General features: G+C 41.6%; 1 protein-coding gene across 3 annotated transcripts in view; it reads left to right on the top strand.

Moving 5' to 3' along the window:
* FOXN3 (forkhead box N3) overlaps nt 1–22,319 on the top strand; it is a 131,388-nt gene that overhangs the window by 90,899 nt on the left and 18,170 nt on the right. The window contains exon 4 of one of the 3 annotated variants that reach the window (XM_075712149.1): nt 15,093–15,155. The exons of 1 other annotated variant lie outside the window; for it this stretch is intronic. In XM_075712149.1, coding sequence (XP_075568264.1) covers nt 15,093–15,155 — 63 coding nt within the window. Of the gene's footprint in view, nt 1–15,092; nt 15,159–22,319 lie in introns of all 3 variants that reach the window. One more of the 3 variants, XM_075712148.1, reaches the window with a different exon arrangement.

Here is a 22,319-nt window from a genome sequence, read left to right as displayed (position 1 = left end):
CAGCCCTGCAAAGGCAGAGCTGCTGCTGGCCAAGGAGCGGTGGGGCTCACACCACGAGCCCTGCCCTGCTGCCGGGAGGGCAATGGCAGAGGAGGAGCGTTGTGGCTTCAAAGGGGCTGAATGTGGGAAACGGGGGAAAACCGCAGTCGATTCCTACTCCTGCTGGCAGGCGCAGTCGGCGATAAACCCATTACTTTTATAGGAACAAGCTGACCTACTTAGTAACGCATTGTATTTCAGTGTATCAGCTATGGCTGTCTGCCCCAGAGGGGTTGTGTTTCCAACCCTGCCAAAACTCGTGCCCCAGCCCTGTCCCAGCCTTGCTGGTGCGTCTGTCCGGTGGTGAGGAGCTCTGGTACCACCGTGACGGGCACCACGTTCTTATCTGTGTGGAAAAAGGGAAAAAGCCTGCTGGAAGCACTAATATATGTCAAAGAGGAACAGGAAAATAGAAAGAAAGGAAAATTGGAGGGGAGTGATGTTGAAATATTCTGAAAGGTTTTGACCAGAAACACGTTTTCAATTGCATTCTGTGGGGTAAAGAGGGGCAAGTCACTAATGGCAATAGCTGTGGGTATGCTTAAGGTATCTGCAAGGAAAATTGTTTTGCTAGCTTGTGAAATTCAGAGGTGATTGTAGTCAGCTGCTCTTCCCTAGCCACATTCCTAAAGCGAGGTAAGGGTTGGTTGGATAAGAACACATGCAAACAAGCAAATTTGGAGAAGACCAAACATCTGTGCGGGGTCAGTGAGGACCTTCCTCTAGATTTGGTCAGCTGGTGGCACTGTGGTGATGTAAGGTTTGTGCATCTCATCTCATGGGGATGACGGCATCAGCCAACAAGGGAGGCAATCCTGCAGCTCTTTCCAGTCAGGGCTTTGATCTGTTTTAGCAAATCCAGATTTCTGTGAGCAAATGACAGAAGTGTGGTGGTGGAGAAGATGGGACAGCACTAGGAAATGTCCTTTCTGTGGCAGACCGTTGCTTCTGCCTCTGCTCTGGGGGCCTTTCAGTTTTTCAGAGCTATTGAATGCGTGTTTGGTTAGGCCAGTGAGAAGTATCTGCTACCATCCATCCGTAACAGTGCACTTACACCCTCTCTGTTAGTCTGGGTGGAATATATACTCTTACATGACCTTCCAGTAAAAATGGATTGCTGCTCTGACAGTACCCTTCAGCTGATTTAAAAGAAAATCTTCTGCTATGTTGTACAGAGCCTCTTATGAACATACCTGCTTAGTTTCCAGCCTGGAAAGCCAACATAGTTGTCCACATAGTCAAAGTTTTCCAAGATATTTCCTCCAGTTTTGCCCCATGAAAAGCTGTGACCTCCTTCTGTAATTACATTGCAGTGTAGCCTTAGGTTTGAGGACCATGGAAGGTGGAGTTCACAGAGGATACATGCTCGGCCAGAGTGTTATCACAGGTTTTGCTGCAAAATCCATTTTTCTACCTTTTGCACTTTTTCTCCAGTACCTTGTACACGCATGTGTGTCTCTTTTTCTTTGATGTACACATATACCCTTAGTCAAGCTACTTAATCTAAAAGTTTGGAAAGAAAAGAGAGAATTTCTGTGTTTAAATTCTTGAGAGGCACTCTGCTGTCATAACGATGGAGCTGTAGATACACCCAGAGATACAAAATGACAGACATCATAGTTAATACTCATCAGCATCCTTTCTAGCAATCTCAAAGTAGTCCCATCAGTAAAAAGCCTAAGCAAGCTGTGCTGCATTATCATGATTGAGGGCCAGATCAGACTTGATGTTGCTGGCTGACATAAGAGGAGTAGAAAAGGAAGTCTTCCCACTTCTGAAACTAACTTTATAAATAAGCTCTTTGTAATGTTGCAAATACATTCTCACACTTCTGTTAAAATACCTAATAATGACATGAAAACCAACCTCAAACATGTTTCTGGATACTTTGCCTTGAAACTAAAAGGAAGGGAGCTGTTTACATTCATACCTGATAAAGGAAGATGTAGCTCAGTGCTTTTCCAGCATTAAGAGTTTGGGGGTTTATACATTCCAGGCCTTTCCCAGCCAACATCAAGTCCCGCTACATTGATTTTTAATCAGTCATAATCAACTGTTAGTCTCCTCTGAAACAAGTGAGTGATACTACTTATCTCCGGCCATTTTAAGGCTTTACACTGTTTTTCCAAATTGTATTATCGTTGTACAGTCTAGCACTTAATTTCCTGAACTTAGGGAGTCCTATAACTACCAGGTCTCTAACTTTACTGGAATTTCACTGACAGTTTTGCATAGAATAGAAGTATTTTCGTTGGTGTGTTCCCAATGGAAGAATATTTGTGGCTTTTCTAAAAAAGGCTCTACAAAGACTATAATACATGCCATTAGCGTGTTTGTTGTACCGGATGAAATCTTGCACCAGATTTATGAAGCATTGTTTCTAAATTGGGGCATCAGGTATGTGCTCTAGGGGAGGGGAGAGGAAAAGACCCCTACAAGCTTTTCAGTTCTATTCCTGACTGCGTACAAGACAGCTGTTTGCCTATAAATGATGGCATTAAAATGGAAAATACATAGGAGTTTTTTTCTTCTTGCGTTTGCTTTTCTGGACGTCCGCCGCCCTTATACTTTGAGATGTTTCTACCCCCTGCTGGAGACGGGAAGAAGAGAAGCAGGGCGGCTTGGAGTGGGGAGGGAAGAGTCGGACAGACACAGAGGTACTGAGAAACTCTTCATCTGCTGGCCATGGAAGGGTCATGAGCTGAGTCGGGAGGGCCTCTGTCCGGCGGTGGGAAGTCAGTCCGTTTGACTCTCCCATGAGAAGGGCAGGCAATCGTTAAAGATCGGTGCGCAGAGAGGCAGAGGTGGGGAGGGGGGCAAGATGAATGTGTTCTCTCTGTTTTGTTTTGTTGTAATCGATCTGATTACCAAACGTTATTAAGATTTGTTTCCCCAGACAGACGGCGTTTTGCTCTCACAGACACACAGATCTGACGCACAGATCATGCTCGTAAATTGAATTTGAGCTGGCGGAGTTCATATGAACAGTTTGCTGTACGTACATGAAGCAGAACTCTCTAAAAAGGCCAGAGGGATGGCCTGTGTGCTGCACTGACAAGGATTACAGAGACTCATGGTTAAAATCAATAAACCAGCTCTCACTACAGTTTATTGAAATTTTGGAGTACAAAAAGGAACGTGGGGCATTTTTTCTATTTGGTTGTAACCACAAAATTGACAAGACTTCATACTTACTAAAAGCAAGCCCTCCCTTTCTTCGTGGCAGCTTTTGTCATGCCACCCACTTGGCTGGAGCGACAGGCGTTCCTCCCCAGCAGGGACGCGGCCGCCTGGGGTGGGGAGCCACGCTGGGGAGCTGCAGGGAAAACGAGATCTAGCACCATTTAAAAGGTGGTTTCCTCACCGGCCTTGCCGTGCGCCCGTGAGAATGGCGCAAAACACACTTGTGATTCTTGTTAATGAAAGCACTAATGTTTTGTAAAAAATGTCCTGAGCTATAGTTAAGCTGCCTGGCTGTTCCAGTCTGGGGCTGAGCCCTGCAGGATGCTGGTACTCTGGTCCTCTTCCACAGGGACTACTCGCTCTCTGGCTTGTATACATATCTAAGTGCTTTCCTGGATTACAGCCACAGCTCTCAGTACTATCTGGATAAAGCTTGATTTCATTTGTTTGTTTTAAATGTCCACCAACTTCTTCTAGGCACAGCCTGTGTACGTGGTCAGTTTGGGTCCCCATTCACCACATAAAGAGAACAGGGCAAGAGCCCCTTAGCTTACCCACTCTGTTTTGTGAAGTAAGTACGCTTTATACCCTTCAGCTGAGGATCTGAAAGAGTTTGCAAAGGAATTCTCCTTGTATTCTGCCCATTCCTTACTCCTCTGATAATCTCACCTGTCAGCTAGCGGTGATTGAGAGTCCAAGGAGTTTGAACAGGATCATTCACAGCAAATCAGAGGTTGGCAGAAGTGAAATTGTGCGTCTCCTCCTCTTCTTTTTTAATTAAAACGTAACAGATAATAGTGAGTAAAAGGTTGTTTCAACTCTTTGGTTAGAAAGGAGCTACGTGATAGCAGTTCGGCACATTAGAAGCATCCAAGGGGCCTGTAAATGCGACTTAGCAGCAAAGTCTTGCCTTAGTGCTTGCCTTTGCAGAGACTGAAGTGAATTATTCTCTTGCCACATTTTGGTTCATGGCATTTCATATTTCTTCTGGTTTTGAAATGTTTAAGTAAAAAATTCCAGCGAAGCCAATATTTAACTCACATGTTTGCTACTATACAGAGTAGATGATACTCAATCTTTGCATTAGCAAAGTGTTTACTGGAAGATCTGAGATGCATATGCAACTGAATTCAATTAAAATGTAAGTGAAAGCAAGTTTCATAGTTTTTTTCAAGTTTGCGACATATCTTCTAGCAGATCTCTTCTATGAAGTATTGAAGTAAGAAACAAAAAAAACCGTAGCAACTAGGAGGTAATGTTTAGTCTAAACAAACTGTGTTGCAGTTGTTTTAAGTAAATCCTATTGTTATGTATGCTATTTAAGCTAAGTTAAAGCCATAACCTAAGGCTGACTAATTTCAGTCTTAAAGTCTCTTCAGTGTTCCGGGAGCTTATGTTCACTGTGTCGCTTTCAGCAGGAGCTTTCACTAAAAAAGGCCAATATGGTCTCAGAATATTGATTATTGTAATTAGAAAGTAATTCTGCTACTCCACTGGTTATCTTGTAGACATCTGTAGTGGGAAGGTCAAGATCTTCAAAGGTGTCTTTGTTTTCATCTATCCTTATAATAATTCTTCAAAAACGACGTTAGTTCCTGCACTGCCTTACCATTGACCTGCATCTCATCCCTCAGCCCACTTGGGAATCTCTCCAGCAAAAAAAAGTCAGAAGGCCCTAAACACTAGGTTCCTGCTCTTCTGTCATTTCCTTTATATGAAAATTAAAGAAGTTTAGAAGGAGTATTGCAGGAAGAGTGGAACCAGTTTTGCCAGATGGTTGCAGTGTTGCTGGGACTCTCTTCCCTCCTCCATTGATTTCCTTCTGAGAAGCAGAAGAGCAGCTTGTTCCAGCCATGTTGAACATCGCTCCCTGTGGAGAGTGCTCAGTCATCATCCACGGACCTGGGCAAGTCTTTAGCATCTCCATGTATAGGCTGGGGCTGGCTCGCAGCAATGCAAAATAACGATTGTCAAGTGCTCTGATGGAAAATAGGCTTTAGTCTGCTTCTGTTTGTGTCTAGTCCTGTTGGTCTTTAATGGGGATACACTTGCAGAAGATTGGCAAGGGAGAAAAAGTTGCCCCAGCAGAGTTTTCCAATGTGTTTAATAATAGGTTTTCAAAACTAGTAATTTGATTTATTTGTTTATTGATTGATTCATACCAGTGACTGTTAGTTGGTCTCAGTCTTAGGAAGAAGGGAAGTAAATGGTACAGACTTTGATTTTTCTTTATTTATAATATACCTGCCTGTCTTGGACATAATTCAACAAACAAAAAGTGATCTATTCTCTCAGGTGTGACTCTACTCAAGAATTAACACTAACACACCTCTATTTAGCCGCTGTCCCTCCTGGGGAAAAAACGCCTCATCTAGAACTGGAGGGCAAGCCTCGGCTGGCTGTCATGGCTGTGTGGTATCGAGTTGAGCCTCAGCGGACTGTATGCCTGCCTGTCTGTGTACCTGCTAGCTGGTCATGCTTATACTGTTTTTTTTTTTTAACATACTTCTGGTGGTAAGTCTAGCCGTCCTGCCTACGTCCACTCCTTGAAACCCAGGATTGCACAGTGTACACCAGAGTGGGAACTGTTGGGCTTGCAGCTGATTTTCCCAGCTTTTGCTAGGTTCACAAAAAAGCCCCTGTGCACAGACCTCCCTAAGCTGTGGGCCACCATCCTTCCCCTCTGGTTCTCCCAGTCCCCCATGTACTAGGCCCTGCCTGCTGGCACCTCGCTGCACCTTCCTGCCAGGATCTGCTCTGCTGTCCTGCAGAGGCAAGCAGAAGAGAGAAGGCAAGAATCTGAGCAGAAGTTAATATGCAGGCATGGGAGTGTAATGGGAGAGGTGAGACCACTTGCAAGCCAGGTCTCGCGTGGCTTGCTCACTGGCTTTCCTTCATAGTGCCATAGTTCAAGTGCTATTGGAGTAGTCTCTGGCCCGCTCCTCTTCATTATACCTGGAGTCTTGCTTACATCCTTAAGGCTGCTGCCACAGAGCTCAGGCTGGCTGTGTATGACAGCTGTGGGCTTACATCACCACTCCGCACTGCATTGACTGTCGGGTATGAGGCTCCAGCTCTGCGCTGCTCTCCTCCAAGTGCAGATAGCCACTGAGCTTCAGGCATCCCGCCTGACTTCAGCAGCTTGGGGCATATTGCACGCTGGAAGCTGTTAGGCATGAGACCTGTGCGTCCTAGCGCTGCTCATAAGCTTTTTGCAGGTAGGCTTTGTCATGAAGTGGTGCACGGTCTGCTCCTGGAGTGTCAGACGTCATCCTGGTGCTTCCGCAGGTTTGTGTAGATGGGCCTCTGTGCAATAGGCTTCCACTGGCATCGTTTCTTCATGACTGTTTTTGTGCTCTTTCCCTCTCTGTCATACGGTTTTGCAGAGGGCTTACCTGCCCTAGAGAAGTACAGTTTGGAAGGCAGCTTCTGGAGAGTCCCCGTCCCTGGGTCATGTTGTGAGCAGCAACACTGCATAAATACTTCTGAAAACTCACATTCAATCTTTTTACCTTGTTCCAGCTCCTGTTAGAAGAGTTTTCCAAAATACCATTGCTCTGTTGTCTAGAAATGTTCTGGTTACCAGGCTGTCTTCAGCCAATGTTGCTTTAGTGAAGTTGTCTTTAAACGTTACAGTTCTTCCGTGCTTTGCCCCCCTGCATCCCATGGTCACCTCATTGTATTGATAGAGTCTTACTTCTTTGTTTTGCCTTTGTTTTGCTTAACTGAGCAAGCCAGGCTCTCTGTTTTCTCTCCTAAAGTAGGTTTCAATGTTGGTTCAGTTGTCCAGCTTGGTTTTTTAGCTTTTTTTGTTCTTTTTTTCAAAGAATGAATCTTTCCTACTTTTCTCAGGATACAAGTTGGAGCGAGCTCTTTGTGCAGTGACTTGGAAGAACTGTAGCCTCCCCCAGGCTGAGGTCTAGAGTTCCTGAGCCCAGGCTGTTTCCCACAGGTTTCAGAGGAACCATTTAGTTCATCAAAACTTGCTCTTTGGAAATCACAGATCTCAAAAAATCAAATAAAAATTAGGCTTGCTGTTATCCTTCCCACTTAATCTAAACTGAATCACTTCATGGTCCCCTGTTCCAAAGTCATTCTCGCTACATAAGTTAAAGAGCAGAAAAGAATCTATTCTTGTTCATTCAGCATTGTTCTCCAGTCTGTACTGTGAAGTTGGTCTCCTGTGTTGACATAATTCCCATTTCTTTAATGATGCAGAGCTCTACCCAGATCCGTATCTGGTGCAAGAAGTCAAGAGCAGACCCGGTATCTCTCTCTTAGAAGTCTTCTTTGACCGTCTTTCCACAGCATTTCCAAACATACTCTGTTTTCTTCTCTTTTCTTTATTTCCGAAGTCTGCTGTTCCAGTATTGCATGACAGTATCCTTCCATAAAAACCTCGTATTTTTTTTCCTTGAAAAGGAAACACAGACCTTTTGACACCTGTTTCAATAATAACTGCTGTTCCACCCTGTTTGTGAATTTTCCTGTAATAACACTAGTGCCTTGAGTTCCTGCTTTATTATGTCAGTCTGCCTGCATTATTAGCACACAGCTATTTTAGCTGTTGGGTTTTTCGTTCACCTTTTCTGCTCTTGCTTTTGGGTTTATACTGCATTTGGCTCCCTATTTAGACTGTATGCAGTCCTTTCACTGGCAGTGTCACATCCTGACCTCTTTTCTCATCATTAGTAGCATTTTTTTCCTTCAAATCCCTGAAATACCTTTCTCACTGTTGTTTTCATGTTTATCTGACATTTTCCCCTTTGCTTTCTGGATCCTGAAACTGGTGTGGAATTTATGTTCGCCTCCTGCAGCCTTCCCCTGCCGTGTTCATGCTGTGGGTTGTGCCATGGTGGTTCCAGTAGTTGGGATGTTTGGGTGAAGCCCTCCTGAAGACTCATCTTGCAGTGAAAGTACCCAAAAGCCACCTTTTCTTGCAGAACCAGTGGCTGAGAGAGGTGGGGACAGTAAGCATTTCCCCAGTGGTTACTCTAGCCATGTGAGATGCATCAGTTCTTTTCCAGTCAGCGTGTCCTGCACCTGCTGGACTGAAAGACATACTTGGTTCTCAAGGTCTGGCAGACACGAATGTATTTTGAGATAGCATGAGATAGAAATGAGTGCTTACAACAAACACTTGTGTGTGACAATAAGGTATGGTTTATTTGGTCTTAAATTGTCAAGAGTTTTGTAGAGGGCTTCCTCCTGCCAGCCATCCTCTCGCTTTGCTGGAAATAAAACCTATTGCTAGCAGCAGGACATTATGAAAGCTTGAGCTTGAACAATGATGACCTTGACGTCCCAGTTAGAGATAACACACATCTGCATAACTGGGGACAAAGAGCGTGTGTGTATGTGTATATTTTGGTAAAAAAAAATGTGTGTAACCTGTAAGGCTGCAAGGAGTTACAGCCCTCATAATCCCATCTTCCACTGTAGAAGCTGAGGCTGCAGCAGTCAGTTAAGAAGATGGTTGAAATTCCTGATCACAAATTAGGTAAGTACATGATGGAACAGCAAATTGTTTCTCTCTTCTTCCGTGCTGGGATCACTGGTTAGTGCTTTCTCCAGCTGATGTTTTCTGTTCAGTACTACAAGCTGCACAGGCTGGATGGAGTCAAAAAAGACTTTACTGTTGCCTTTGTGATGGGTAAATTTTATTTTCACATCCTTCAGCACTGAAAATTAAGCTTGCCAGTGATGTACACCAAAAGGAAAACTCATTCTAAAAATAAAGGAACAAAACCAAAGCAAACATCTCAGACCTGGTTTTAAGCAGAGAATGTATTATAAAACACCATTTTTATGTATAAGATGTATATCTGATCTCTCTTTAGTCAGCTGTCTCTTAAAAGATTTTTATATTGCACTGGTAAAATATATATCGGTGTTGTGAGTCTTTCTTTTAACAGTTAATTGATCTTAATCTTCACTACTGAGATGAGAAGTTAGGATGATATGTTTTGGTTTCATATAGCTTTCCGAATGATAAATGAACCTCTTTGAGTTGGGGTATGTGTAAGACCTTCTGTAACTCTTTCTCCTACCTTTCTTTTTATTAAAGCTAATATCTTTAACAAGAATATATGTTGTAGCTTTGTTTATACAGTTTTTCAGCTGATAAAATGGTATTGTTAGAGAATGGAAATTGCATGTGCAGCTTCATGACGATACAAATTTAACAAAATAGAGGAGCAGGAAGAAAGTTTCTATTTCAAATGTTCTGTATTTTTGAAAATTAGACACCTCAGAATAATTTGTGCTGTAGCTTACTTGGCAGTGCCGGAAGTTAACTTAAAAAACAGGAAAAATTACTGGTTCATTTAGACCCGTACCTTTCTTCTTCTGTGTCTCATACTAGATCCTTTCAAAGGAGTGGGAAAACCACTGTGACTGCCAGACCAGTTTTGTATTGCTAGTGAAATTGCTTCCTCCTGGCCTCTGTTTCCAAAATTCTCAGTCTTTCGTGCACTGTTGTTGAGCTATGAATATAATTTCATGTTTCTTCCCAAGACCTTGGTTCTGAATCCTATTGGTTTTCCGTACGCTTCCACAAGTATTTTGTTTATTTTAAGAGCTCTACTCAACCTCATTTAAATATTTCAGAAGTGGACTCAGTGGCATCCTACACCAAGGAATTTGACACAGTTACAGTACTTACAGTTCTCTTCAGGTATTTCCTTCTATCTTGCACATTGTAGTTTTATTTTAACAGCTATGTTCTTATTCTGTCATCAGTCAAAATAAATTAAAAATAGGAAAAAACAAACCCCAAGCAGCGAAAAAAAGCCTTCACTCTATTAATTATTCTCCAAGTCTTTGACCTAACCTGACTTATACCAAGGTTAACCATCATGATGTGGCAAGGGAAAAGGCACATCTATTAACAGACAAGTTAAATAGGGGAAAGCTGCTGTTTGCTCTGTTGCAGTTTAATAAGCCCAAAGGTAAAACGTGGAAGACAGAGTGTTCCTTTTGCAACATTTTCCTGCTGCTGAAAATTGAAGATATCAAAGAATCAGATCACAAAAAACGTGTAGGAATGGGCTGTGCTAGGAATTGAGGCAGGGAGTAAAAAGACTGATCTTGTAGAAAAGGAATAAATTGGACTTTCATCTTCTGAGTACAGTGGCAGTAAGTTTTATGCATTCCAGCTAGAGTAGAGCATTTGAATGGAAAAAAGCAGTGGAGGACGCTGAGGCAGAAGTAGAAGGGGCCAAAAGCTAGCATACTGAATGGGGAAGTGAAATTCTTTACAAAAATAGTTCTATTTTAGATGCAGTAACTTTTAAATTAAAAGAAGATCTTATAAATTCCTTCCTGATGAGATAACATGGCAATGGTTGTAGTGTACAGATGGTGCAGTTTATTTACTAACTATATTTTTTACGTCAGTTGGCAGTAACATTTTAGTAGTACCTAAATATGCATCTTAAGTGCCTCTCTCTAGGCATCTGTGCTGGAAAATTCAGGCCATGGTTGCTTTGAACTGCTTCAACTGCTATTTTCTTTAAAACCTTATAGTATGGCTGTAAAAATAAATACCCTCTAGCACAGTCAAGAGGGACTGTGTTATCCTAATTTTTATTACAATTTAGTTGGAAGGGGATGGATTTGAAGCGTTCAGTGAAATCAGATCAAAGTTTGAAATAAAAATATCAAAATAATATGAATTACTATCAAACATTTCCTCTGTCTATGAAATGAACCTGCATCAGAGATAACAAACATAATAAAAGGACAGCTGTCAGATCCGGCTTTCTCAGGTACCCTGTTTGTTTTTAATTACTTTTTGTCAATTCTAGAGTAAACAGTCTGCTACCTAAGGGTTATCCTCTGCGTTGCTCAATATTTGTGTGTAATCTCATGCCAAAATATTTTATGCCTACCCTTTTGCCACCTCACATGTCTGTGCAGGACAGATTCTGATCTATACAGGTAACGTGCAGAGGGAAGTTTGGCTCAAAGTGCATCTTGACAATATGCACTAGATCGTAATTCCACAGAGTGATAAATTGTAGGTTAGTTCCTCAGTGAAAGAACTACATGCTGTTTACCTATTTGGTGTTCACTTTTGAACACTTTGCTGAATTGGGACTTGAATCTAAAATGCAGCCAACAGACCTGCCATGAGGTTTGTGACTTATCCTTCGTTGGTATCGTCTTCATCAAAAGAAGTTTTGTCTTTGAAAGCAATGCTGGCAAAAATAACAGTAGGTTCCCACTGCAAGGGGAGGTACTGCGGCTGTGGTGGAGTTCCTGCCCCTTGTTGGCGTTGAACTGCATTGGGATGTATGCTTTCATGCCTTCTGAGTTTGTGTAATGCTTAAGGTTTTCTCCAGGTCCTTTCTGATACCCTGTGAAGGACACTTGGTGGATGAGGGACCACTCACTGGAACTTGAGATGGTAGCGTGAAGCACTGAGTGTATAGACAGCAGTCGTCTTGTTAGGGAGAGCTGTGGCTGCTGGCAATTTTTGTTGCTATTTTTTTGTCGCTCTCCGATGTTGCCTGTTTGAGTCTTTGACATACTCCTCCTCCTTCGTACAACACCCACAATCTTTCCTCTTCTTTGTTGTTCCTTACTTTCCTATTTCACTGGGAAAGTTGGGCATCTTCTACTTTCCACAGGCAAAAAATGGAACATACCGTTTGTGTATGCAGTCAATTCACCACTTTAATTAGCAAAAAGAAACCAGAATGCATTCATTTAAATACTTAATTTTCTAAATTCCAAAACTTTGTATGAGTTATTTTTAACCTGGTTTCCTAGGGAAAGATTTTCCTGCAATCATTTTTCACTAACCACCCACTGTTAATAACTTCAGGAGCCTTTGTGTTGATCACAGACTTCAAGTAGGGCAGAGATCTCAGTTATGAAATCCACAGATTCACAAAGGCAGACGGGCGGGTAGAAGGGAGAGGATCCAGTTACTGGGCTAGTCGGGCTGCCATGCAAGGTCAGCCCTTACTGCTAGCAATGAGCCGCATGGAAGAGACTTATAGAATCATAGAATCATTTAGGTTGGAAAAGACCTTTAAGATCATCCAGTCCAACCATTAACCTACACTACCAAGTCCACTCTAAACCAATCAAGGGTACACTAGACTAAACCATGTCCCGAAGTGCCACATCTACCCGTTTTTTGAACACAAACTTCATGAAGATGACAGCTGTGGGGAAAGGGCCATCAGCATGGGGCACTGGTATGGTACCAGGAGTCTAAGCAGCAAATGCCAGTCCAAGGAAAGCCGCCTTTCATTCGCCTGCCTTCGGTGCTGCTCCTCATGACTAGTTCTTGGCTCTTCTTCTTGACATCCTTCTCAGGAGAACACTTCCAAATTGCGAGCTGCGCAAGAATGAACTGGCCTTTCAATTTGCCCTTGGATGTTGCTTCTGCACCCTTTTGTGTGGTCTCTGACTGCTGGCCCTCGGCCCTTGACTTCCTTGTGCCGCTAGTCCCTCCTTTTTTTTTCCTCTCTGCAGAAGGACAACCCGAAGCACATTGTCCTGGATCCTACTGACACCACCCTGGGTGCGTGTCTCCAAGCCCTCTTACCTCTGCCAAGGCCTTATGGAATAGGTGCCTGGTTTCTTCAAGAATATACCAATAGAAACAGAGCTCTAGCAGGTGTGGATGTGCTGGAGTCATGGTTGTGCTTTAGAAAACAGCTGCTGTGCACGCAGTCATGTGTTGTAAACAGCTGATGTTAGTGCTGTGAAGTCATTACAGAAACATGGTGGTACCATTAGTGGTCCAAAGGCTAAGAACACACCTTTCAAGAAAAACTGGTTGCATCAATTTTATCTCAAAGCACAGAGTTTGTTACGCAGGCAAAACCCAAAGCAGGAAATGTGGTTTTTCTGGTTGTGTCCTTTTATTCTTTTAACAGCAAAATTAACATTATGCTACAATGTTACCCAGTGGTGGGACCTTATTTAAAGTAAAACAAGAAAACAAAACTTAGGAACAGCTGATAAACAAATGCTGAAGTTGGCTGTATGAATGACGATACAGTAAATTCAACTTCTAACAATCTTCTGATTTTATGGTATGAAAGAGATGGAAGAATTCTGGTTTGGTTTGGCTTTATTTCTCAGGGTTCTTTTATTTTTGTCTTGCTTTTTAATGTTAGATAGATTATCCCTCTTCAGTTTGACTAAAGGGAAACTCTTGCTGTGTGTGCTCTGTGGACCCAGTCCTGCAACATGGCACGTGTTCAGGAGTGAAGCTGTTTGGAAATGGCACTTTCAGCATAGATGCTTGCAGCAGGAATATTGCTTTTGATGTATCTTCAGACTTGAAGATGAACATAAGTTGGCAAAGCTGCTTTTCTGAGGAGGCTGCTGGTGACTTTTGGAAAAGGATATGCTGACCTGTCCGGGAGACAGACAGGCACCTGCTTTCTAGTATGTGGGCACCTTTTATACTAATTTAGTCGGCTGCTGCTTCAACCTTAGTTTTACACCTGCTATGCTGTTGCTCTGTTTACTGTTTCAGCAATTAAATAATAGAGTAGCCATTAGAAGTGTGTTTCTAGCTATTCACAGAAAAATAGTACATGCTTAAACTAATAAAAATCCCTTTTTTCTTCCTTAATCGGTCAAGTGAATTTCTACTTTGCTTAAGCAGATATTGAAATCCTCTCTACGTCATTTGTATTGTTAATAAATTGCAGGACTTTATACCACATCACATTACTGGAAATAGATTCGAAATATATAAAAGTACAATATACATATATTTTTAAGAGTGAAAAGTAATTTTCTGACATAATAGCCAAAATAAAGTGCCATGAAGCTATTAGCAGTAAATTGAATTTTTTGGTATGTAATTTAGTATAAGTACTGACAAGCTGGGGGGGGGGACCCAAACAGCAAACACATACTCATTAGTCATTCAGTTTAGCAGCACAGAGGCAGCAGTCGGCCAGGGTGTGCGTTTTTATGTCTGCTTCAATTGCACACTTCATTTATTTGGACATGGCATAGGCGTCTTTCTCTGTCACGCGGCATCACTGCACGATTAGCAAGTTGCGCCCCAGGGCAGCTGGGACGCTTTGCTGGGGCAGATGTTCTTTTCAGCTTATTCAGTGGCCGTTCTGGGCTTGTTTACTGTTGTCATAGCTACCTGCATTTCCATAGCAGCCGAGCTGCTGTGTGTGAAGCAAGTGAATATAGTTATAAAAGGATCATATTTTGTTCTGTCTCTATAACTTACCATCTGTCAACTGCCTGTTCGTGATGGATTCAGAAACCAATTTAAGAATAACAGCAGCCAGCCGATGATTTTTGCTTATATTAAAGTGACAATGGATGAGGATGCAAATAAGTTGGTGTTTCAATGAAATGCTAGTTTGGTTTTTTTTTCCCCTTAATTGTAGCATTTTTGCTTCCAACACTTTCTGAAACATCGCTGAAATCCTTATCGACAAATCAAAATGACCGAGTGTCATCTTCTGTACTTGCTCAGGTGTAGGTGTTCCTTACGCTTTCCCGCTCTACCGTCAGCTCATCCCTGTGTGTTGCTTCCAAATTGTGATTTTGCACCTGCTTTCGCAGATCCGTTGTAATGAAATCTAAATACTCTCCACAGAACTAAATAGCAAATTCATGAGGCTAACAGCAAAGGTATCATGCTCACATGAGTATGGTTTGGTGACATACATCACAGTGCCCTGCTTAATAGTAGCAATGGGATCACATGCAAGTTTGGGGGTAGATTCAATGTGTGATCAACAAGCCCTCTGAATAATGAACTCTTACACCTTTTCACTGCAGAGATTTGGTTGAACCTATAGTTTAGCAACGGGGGCAAGAAGATTAGCCCAGTTGTAAATAATGTATTTATTGGTTGATTTTTCCAGATCCTGACATTGATGCTGCCACTGCCATGATGCTTTTGAATACTCCCCCTGAGATACAAGCAGGTTGTGAGTAGATATTTCTATAGCATATAGCAACATAGACGTGTAAAGTTAATATTCTCTTTTGTAAGTATACAGCGTGCCAGATAAAAAGAAGGATTTCATGAAGAAATACAACTTCCCTTGTAGACTTTACCCTTCCTTGACCCTTACATGAGTATAATTTTGTGGTTCATACTACGTGCTTTGTTACATGAATAATAGTAATCCATGATCTCTAATGTAAAAGAGGGGTTATTGTTATTCATGACAGACACATAATTGAGTAACATACTATTATCCGTACTGATAGAAAGACCTGGGGCAACAGCCAGGAGAAAGGCAGAGAGAGAAAGAGAGCAAGGGAGCGAAGGGTACATGGCATATGGTTTTGTTTTCGTTTTGTTTTGATTTGACTCCCATCGTGTGAGTTACCACAGCCATCTGGATACTTTCCATTCACTTGGGCACTGTTTCAACTCCTTCCCTGCACACATCCTGCCCGTTTTGCTTTTTTGCTCTGTCTGATGCAAGGCAGTAGGCAGGCTCCGGGGAGCAAGGAAAGGTCTCATTTCCTGCCAATACTGTCCTCCTTGTTCTGTGACCAGGCCCGAAGTTTTGATGCTGTGTATTAACAGAGCACTGAAGGGCCCTTGGCCCCCACTGTACTGCGCTGTGCAGACAGGGCGGGAATCATCCTGCCCCACAGAGCTTGCACTGAAGGTATTAGAGGAATCCATAGAGGAATACAGGCGCACAAAAAACCAAACATATCGCTGGTCAGCAAGCACGGTAGTAATGCCAAGTGACAGGCAGCTCTAAAAAATAAAGGCAAAAGTTAAAATAGAAGCCATTATCAAGCCTGTCTAGCATCACCGCTATTGTTCTAGCTCATGCAACCAAATCCAAATTCCAGGGGAAGCCTTGATTCCCACTTTGATACTATGCCTGGGGAAGAGAGTCAATTACTATCAAAGCATTTCCTGTGCAGCCGAGGAAAGCTATTGTCAGCCTGCTTTGTGACCCTGCCAGAGAAATGCCTCTTGAGAAGCTCCTCTCGGGGGAGAGCACAATGTACGAAGAAACTGTCCATTCTGGAAAGAGAGAGGAGTGGTCCTTGTCCTCCTCTCCTAAACAGCCTTCAAGGACTGCACATGGTAAAAGGGTGGGCAATCCCAGCTACATGTAGGTAGGAAGAAGGAAAGATTTTATCAGGGAGAGGAGGTTATTGTTGGGCTTAGTGGGAAGAATAAAATCTGAGATCTTCAAAGGATCAGAAATTTAAAGAAGCCAGGTTTGTGGGGCAGAGAAAAGGGGAAAAGAAGTTGGGTTAGAATGAGAGTGCAGGGATAAAAGGGTATGTGAGAGAGGGAAGGAGAAATAGAATCATAGACTCATAGAATCGTTTAGGTTGGAAAAGACCTTTAAGATCATCCAGTCCAACCATTAACCTACACTACCAAGTCTACTCTAAGCCAATGAAGGGTAAACTAGACTGTGCATGGAAAAGGATGGGGAAAACAGAATAATTTGAACTCCTGGGGGAACTGGAAAGCAGGAGAAGATTGCAGACAAGAAAGGGAAGAGATCCATAGTAAGCTGCATGTACTAAACACACTGCAGATTTTTATTACATGTGTGTGTTTGCCAGCATTGCAGGTGTTTGCGTGGAAATGATTTGGAGACTTGGGCACTGTCATTTCATAGAGATCATAGCTTGCAGGTTGGCAAAGGGCTTATTGCTATTTTAGTTTGTAGAGGTTGCTCTGAGGAAGGAAATTCTAGCCTTCTACGAGTTCGGCGTATCTCTTCCTGCCCCGTGTCACCTTCCCAGTGGGCTGTTGTGTCAGGACGTCAAAAGTGAGAGGGAGGTGAAAGCAGAAAGTCGGTTCCTCATTCACATTGCTCCCTCCTTAATGTCTGCAAGTAATGAGGCCTTCCTCTGTGCCTTTAAACTGAAATGCAGGGTCTGCTCAGAAGTTCATGAATCCCTCCAAACGTGTAGAACTGGTTGGTGCCAGGAGGAAAAGGCAGAAGTTTTTACCATAACCTCAGAGGTCCTCTAAATTACAAAGGAGAAGTATTTGTGTGTGTGTGAATGGATACCTGAGGAAGTAAATCAGCCTGTCCTGTGAATTGCAGTTGGGTCTCACTTACCTACTGTGTTAGGAAAATCTTAAACAACTTAAAGCAAAGTAATCACTACTGCACATTAAGAAACAACTGCATGAAAAATCACATTTAAAATTAGTTTTCAAATAAAAGGCAATTGGGCTATAAAATTTCATTGCAATGCTGAGCATCATCTAGAAGCTCACAGTTCATTCTCTGCTCCGTCAGTGACTATGGTGGTCTGTAAATCAAGCTGTGAATGATCAGGGCAGTAAGCATGCTGGTAGTGTTTGAACCCTTGAAGGTTTAGAGTTCTGTTCATCATATCAGACTGTGGTGTCAAGCACGTGCTCAAGCCACCAGGGCTGCAAAATGCCCCATCTTCTGAAGACAAGCTTGTCTGGAAGTGATTTGAAGAGGGAGAGACATAGTTTACGGTTTGGCCGAAGGTGTTAATACCTGACTGAAAACACCCTTTTGGTCTGAGAGTCTGGCTCCGAGTGTGCCAGTTACTTCCACAACAAAGACAGTCAGATGGAGGCAGAACCCGAGTGTCATTTCATGGTATAACAACTTGACAAGTCAGAAAGTTTAAGACTTCGGTCCATTAAGGCCTTTCCCTGTCCCTACAAACTTTTAACCATCGTTGTGAAACGTGGATACTTGTAAAGCAGATTGTGACAGAGTCTGGATTCATGTTTGCATGGACGGTTACATGTGTTGGCTTTTGACTTTGAAGGCATCGTCTTGGATTAACAGCTACCTTTCCAGCAGAATAAAAATCTGTGCTCGTCTAGGCAATGTGGATGCTAAAAGCATCTTTAGGAAGAAGTTAGCTACAGCTGTCTTTCAAAGTCTTATTAAAATTTCTTCTTTTAATATAGTCTGTCAGAAAGGAATCCCATCTCAGTGGCATTAGCAAATGCAGGGTAAACTATTCCTGCTTTGTAACAGATTGATTAATTAGCTTTCCGGTTTTAAATGACCATTTAAAATTCCATACCCATGTGTGGAATGCTGCTAACAACTACACATGAATTTTAAAATCAGCTTTTGCTTTTATATGAAATCTTGAAATGGTGTCTGAGCTGGCACAAACATTGCTTACCATTTACCCCAATCACACCATGCTTTAGTTTTCATGAAAAAAAAAAAAAAGGCAGAATAAAAGAATAAAACACCATTATTAGGATTATTTTGTGTTTGTGGGGGTTTTACTTTATAGACTTATGAAACTGATTGTTCACATTGTTACTAAAGGTTGGAAATAATGCAGTTATAGTTGGAGTGTTGACATCAGAAATCAATTTCTAAAACATTAACACTTTGCAGTATTTTAACAGACCAAATATTTGTAGATTGTAACTAAAGGCAGAAGTTCAAAGTAGCCAGCTCTGTGCAAGACTCTACTGAAACATACAATCCATCTGGCACCAAGAATAAAGCATGAAAGATACTGTGATATGCTAAGAAGGGCATGTAGGGACATAGTTTTAATATTCTTTTTGCTTCAGTTTATGGAAGTCCTTGTATTTCATCAAGTTTTGTGTGGTTTGATTATGTTTAAAAAGAAACAGCAACTGAAACACCTGCTTTCTTCAGTAGCAGCTATCACAAGTTGCAAATACTTTGGATTTTATTAGTAGCCAGTACATGAATATTAATTCCAAAATATGTGACTTGCATTGAAAACTGTATTTTGACCTGCAGGGTACTGGGTACTGGCTGGACCATCTTGGGCAAGTTGTGTCAAATTTCTGGGCCTGTTTTCCCTGATAGGAATCTAATTCACAGAGAGGACAGAGGAAAAGGAGATGGTGAAAAAAATGGTAAAGCTCAATTTAGAAGTCATGGCTACTAACTCAGTGAAGCCCATGGGTTAGGTTTGTACAATTGTTAAGGTTTTCGATACTTCAATTCTTACCAGTGATTTGAAAGTAAATGTTACCAGCTGTCACTCCAGTGTAGCATTCCTGACTCTTTAAGAGCGTATCATCCTGGGCATGTCATTTAGTCTTGCCAAACCATTGTGTTTTGCCATGAATAAAATGGAGATTGGTTTTGGTGGTTTTACAGCATGTTTGGGCTTCCTGAGATTCAAGTCACTGTAAGCATTTTAAGTAGCAATACCTTCTTAATTGGTGAGGTCATTCTGAACTTGGAACCATTTGCTCTGAGGAAAGGACCAGTAAGGAGGGAGTGTGTGTAGCGTATTGCTGCTGCTGCTACTGCTAGTGAAACAATGCTGCGGTCAAAGTGATTATACTGGAAATCTTGATTTAATTCAGGAAGCTCCTGATTCAGCAATATTATACATAGCTTTGAATTCATGAGTAGTCCTTTGCCCGTTGCTATATAATTTGGGAATTGCACACAAATGTAAGTACATTGCTCAAGCTGAAGTTTAATACTGCAAACAGCTATAAACAGTGCTTGCAGACAGGGTTTGGGTAGAAACCAGGAAACTGAGAGTCCTCTCAGCTCTGAACACCCATCTTCTGTTTTCGATACTGCTCAGCACTACTCACCCGGGTTAGCTGTAAAGTGGTGACATTCAGGAGACTTTGCAACACTGTTTTTGTGGGCAGTTCCTTACAGGAGACCGAAGCAATGTGGTAAAGATGTTTGGGAAGATACAAGCATGGAGTTTGCTGGGTGCTTCTTAAAAAGTAGGCTTTCCAAGGGTGAGATCAATGTCTCTCTAGTTTGGAAATCTTTATTATCTTTGTCTCAAAGCATATAAAACCCAGAATAGATACATATATTTTAAATTTGGTGGGAGGAGAAGTAATTCCCTAAAGAGATCTACTAATACTGTACCTCTGTACTTCTAAAATTGTACCCCAATGAAATTCGCTTTTTAAGCTAATGCAAGTGGCTTGTATATGTGGAAGATAAACTTACAGGAAAATTGATATAAAATTGCCTTAATAACAGACAGAAATCCTCCAAATAGGATCAAATAGAACATCCTGTTTTCTTGGGACATTTTTATTGTATATGAAACTTGATAACTGAAATGTTCTGTTTGTACTACTTGCGGACAAGTCACTTAACTTACTAGACAGCTTCCAGCCTAACTTTTTATCCAGAAGTGATAAATCATTGACTGTAAGATGTTTCATAAAGTTATTTTTGCTGACAATTCTGTATCAAAGTGAAAATTGGGAAAAGACATTTTCATAGGGCTGAAATTTTCCGTTCCAGTTGATGGGATTTTTTGGGGAATGACATCCTCAACTTCTATTAAAAAGGATTTTTTTTTTTTACTTCAGTGTTTCAGTATTAAGTCATTAAAGTGAGTAAACAGAATTGGAAAGAAAACTTACTTTTATGAAATACTTTCTTCTTCTTTCTCCCTACTCCTCATATTTTGATTTAGCAGCATGATTTAGTTTGTTGTTGAGCAGTTTCAGCATCACCAAAATGACGAATTGCCAGCCATGGTTTTCTACTTATACAAAAAATAACTTGGAAGATTGAATTATTTTTATGAAATGTCCTTTAGACAAGGTATGAGTGTGATAGGATTATCAGGATATACTTCTCTTCCCACCCCAACCCTCAAATTTTTGTTTGGAGTAAGTGGTTTGTTGGATGATTCCTTGATTTGCAGTTTGTTAGGACTACAGACTATGGAATTTAAGAGCTGTAAAATTGTCCTTGAGCAGTAAAATAGATGTTAGGCAGATGGCATCAAATTTATGCCTGGGATAAGAGAGTTGAAGTGAATAAAGTATACATTTGGCAGATAACATTTGCTTTTGGCAACTTCTGATGTCCCATCAATTATACATCATTAGCAATTTCCTATTTTCAGTTCTTGTAGCCTCAGATAAGTACTCTGCTAAACACTGTCCTGGAAGAGAGAGTGGCAGCAAGAAGCTGAAGCTGACAGATATTAGCAGAAACTCAGTATCTCCTGTCTATAATGATTTCTTCTGTGCTACAAGAGATGGGTCAGGGAAGAGAGCCCTGAGATAAATGCATGTGCCACATGATGACAGAAGAGGCAGAGAACCAGTCTGTCCCTACAGGATACCTTCCTACTCTAATATTCCACTTTTTTAAAGTTCGTTTTCAGTAAATCCTATTCAGTCTTCCTCACTAGTCTAAATGTTGGCTACCTTGAGCTAGACAGTTTAATGAAGTGTATGCTTGTTTCCCAGCTGACATAAAGAACATGTTTGTTACCCCTTTCTTTTTAATTTCCTTGATTTACAACAAATCACTCTCAGCACTGATATTTTATTTAACTTTCACATGCCAGCATTTAACCAAGAAGTTGGCTTCCTTATTTAGTGAGCTGGTTGGGTGTCAGTGTGTCTGAATGCTCTGTCCGTTGAGTATTTCTCCTTCTTTTCCATTTCAATTTTGCCAAATTGCTATATCGTGTGTTAGACAATCAAATCTTCAGGGAAGGACCCAGTCTAACATGGTTTTGACTGTTGCCAAGACTGAGGGTCTTGGATAAGGTTGTTAGCTCAGCTGGATGGGGAAAGTTTGCTTTACCTGCATGCAAGTAAGAGATTATAGATGCAATCTGTTGAGGGATATGATGAAAGAAGTCCATAGTTTGGGATATTCTACTCAGCTAATGTGCACACAAGACCATGCTCTGAATTAAAACAGCCCTGCACTGGCTGTGGAGTGATCATGTGGTCTGCTACTTACTTTCCACCTTCAGAGGCTGAGTACGGGCTACAAAACACTGGATATTTGAGGGCTTCTGTTGGATCTTTTTAACACTATCTGAACGTAGTGTTTTGATGGATTCAGATTATGGTATGTTCTCCTACATGGCATTCACTTTATTGTCTGTTAAACTGTAATGTGAAAGTTTGCTACAAAAGACAGATTATTTTCCCCCTTGGAGAATTTCAGAGATGCAGGCTTGATTTTTGACGTTGGATGCATTGCTTCTCTCCACAGTTAGCTGGTGGAGACTTCAAATGCCGGTAGATCCTACTTAGGTTGTGGAATTCCACCAGAGCAGCATAAGATCCAAAAATCATTTCCCCATTTATGCCGCAGATTAGAGGCAGATTCTCTGTATACGGTTTAACTCTACTCCAG

The sequence above is a fragment of the Pelecanus crispus genome, chromosome 6 (assembly GCF_030463565.1).
Source record: "Pelecanus crispus isolate bPelCri1 chromosome 6, bPelCri1.pri, whole genome shotgun sequence".
NCBI classification, from domain to species: domain Eukaryota; kingdom Metazoa; phylum Chordata; class Aves; order Pelecaniformes; family Pelecanidae; genus Pelecanus; species Pelecanus crispus.
This window is presented reverse-complemented; position numbering and strand designations above follow the sequence as displayed.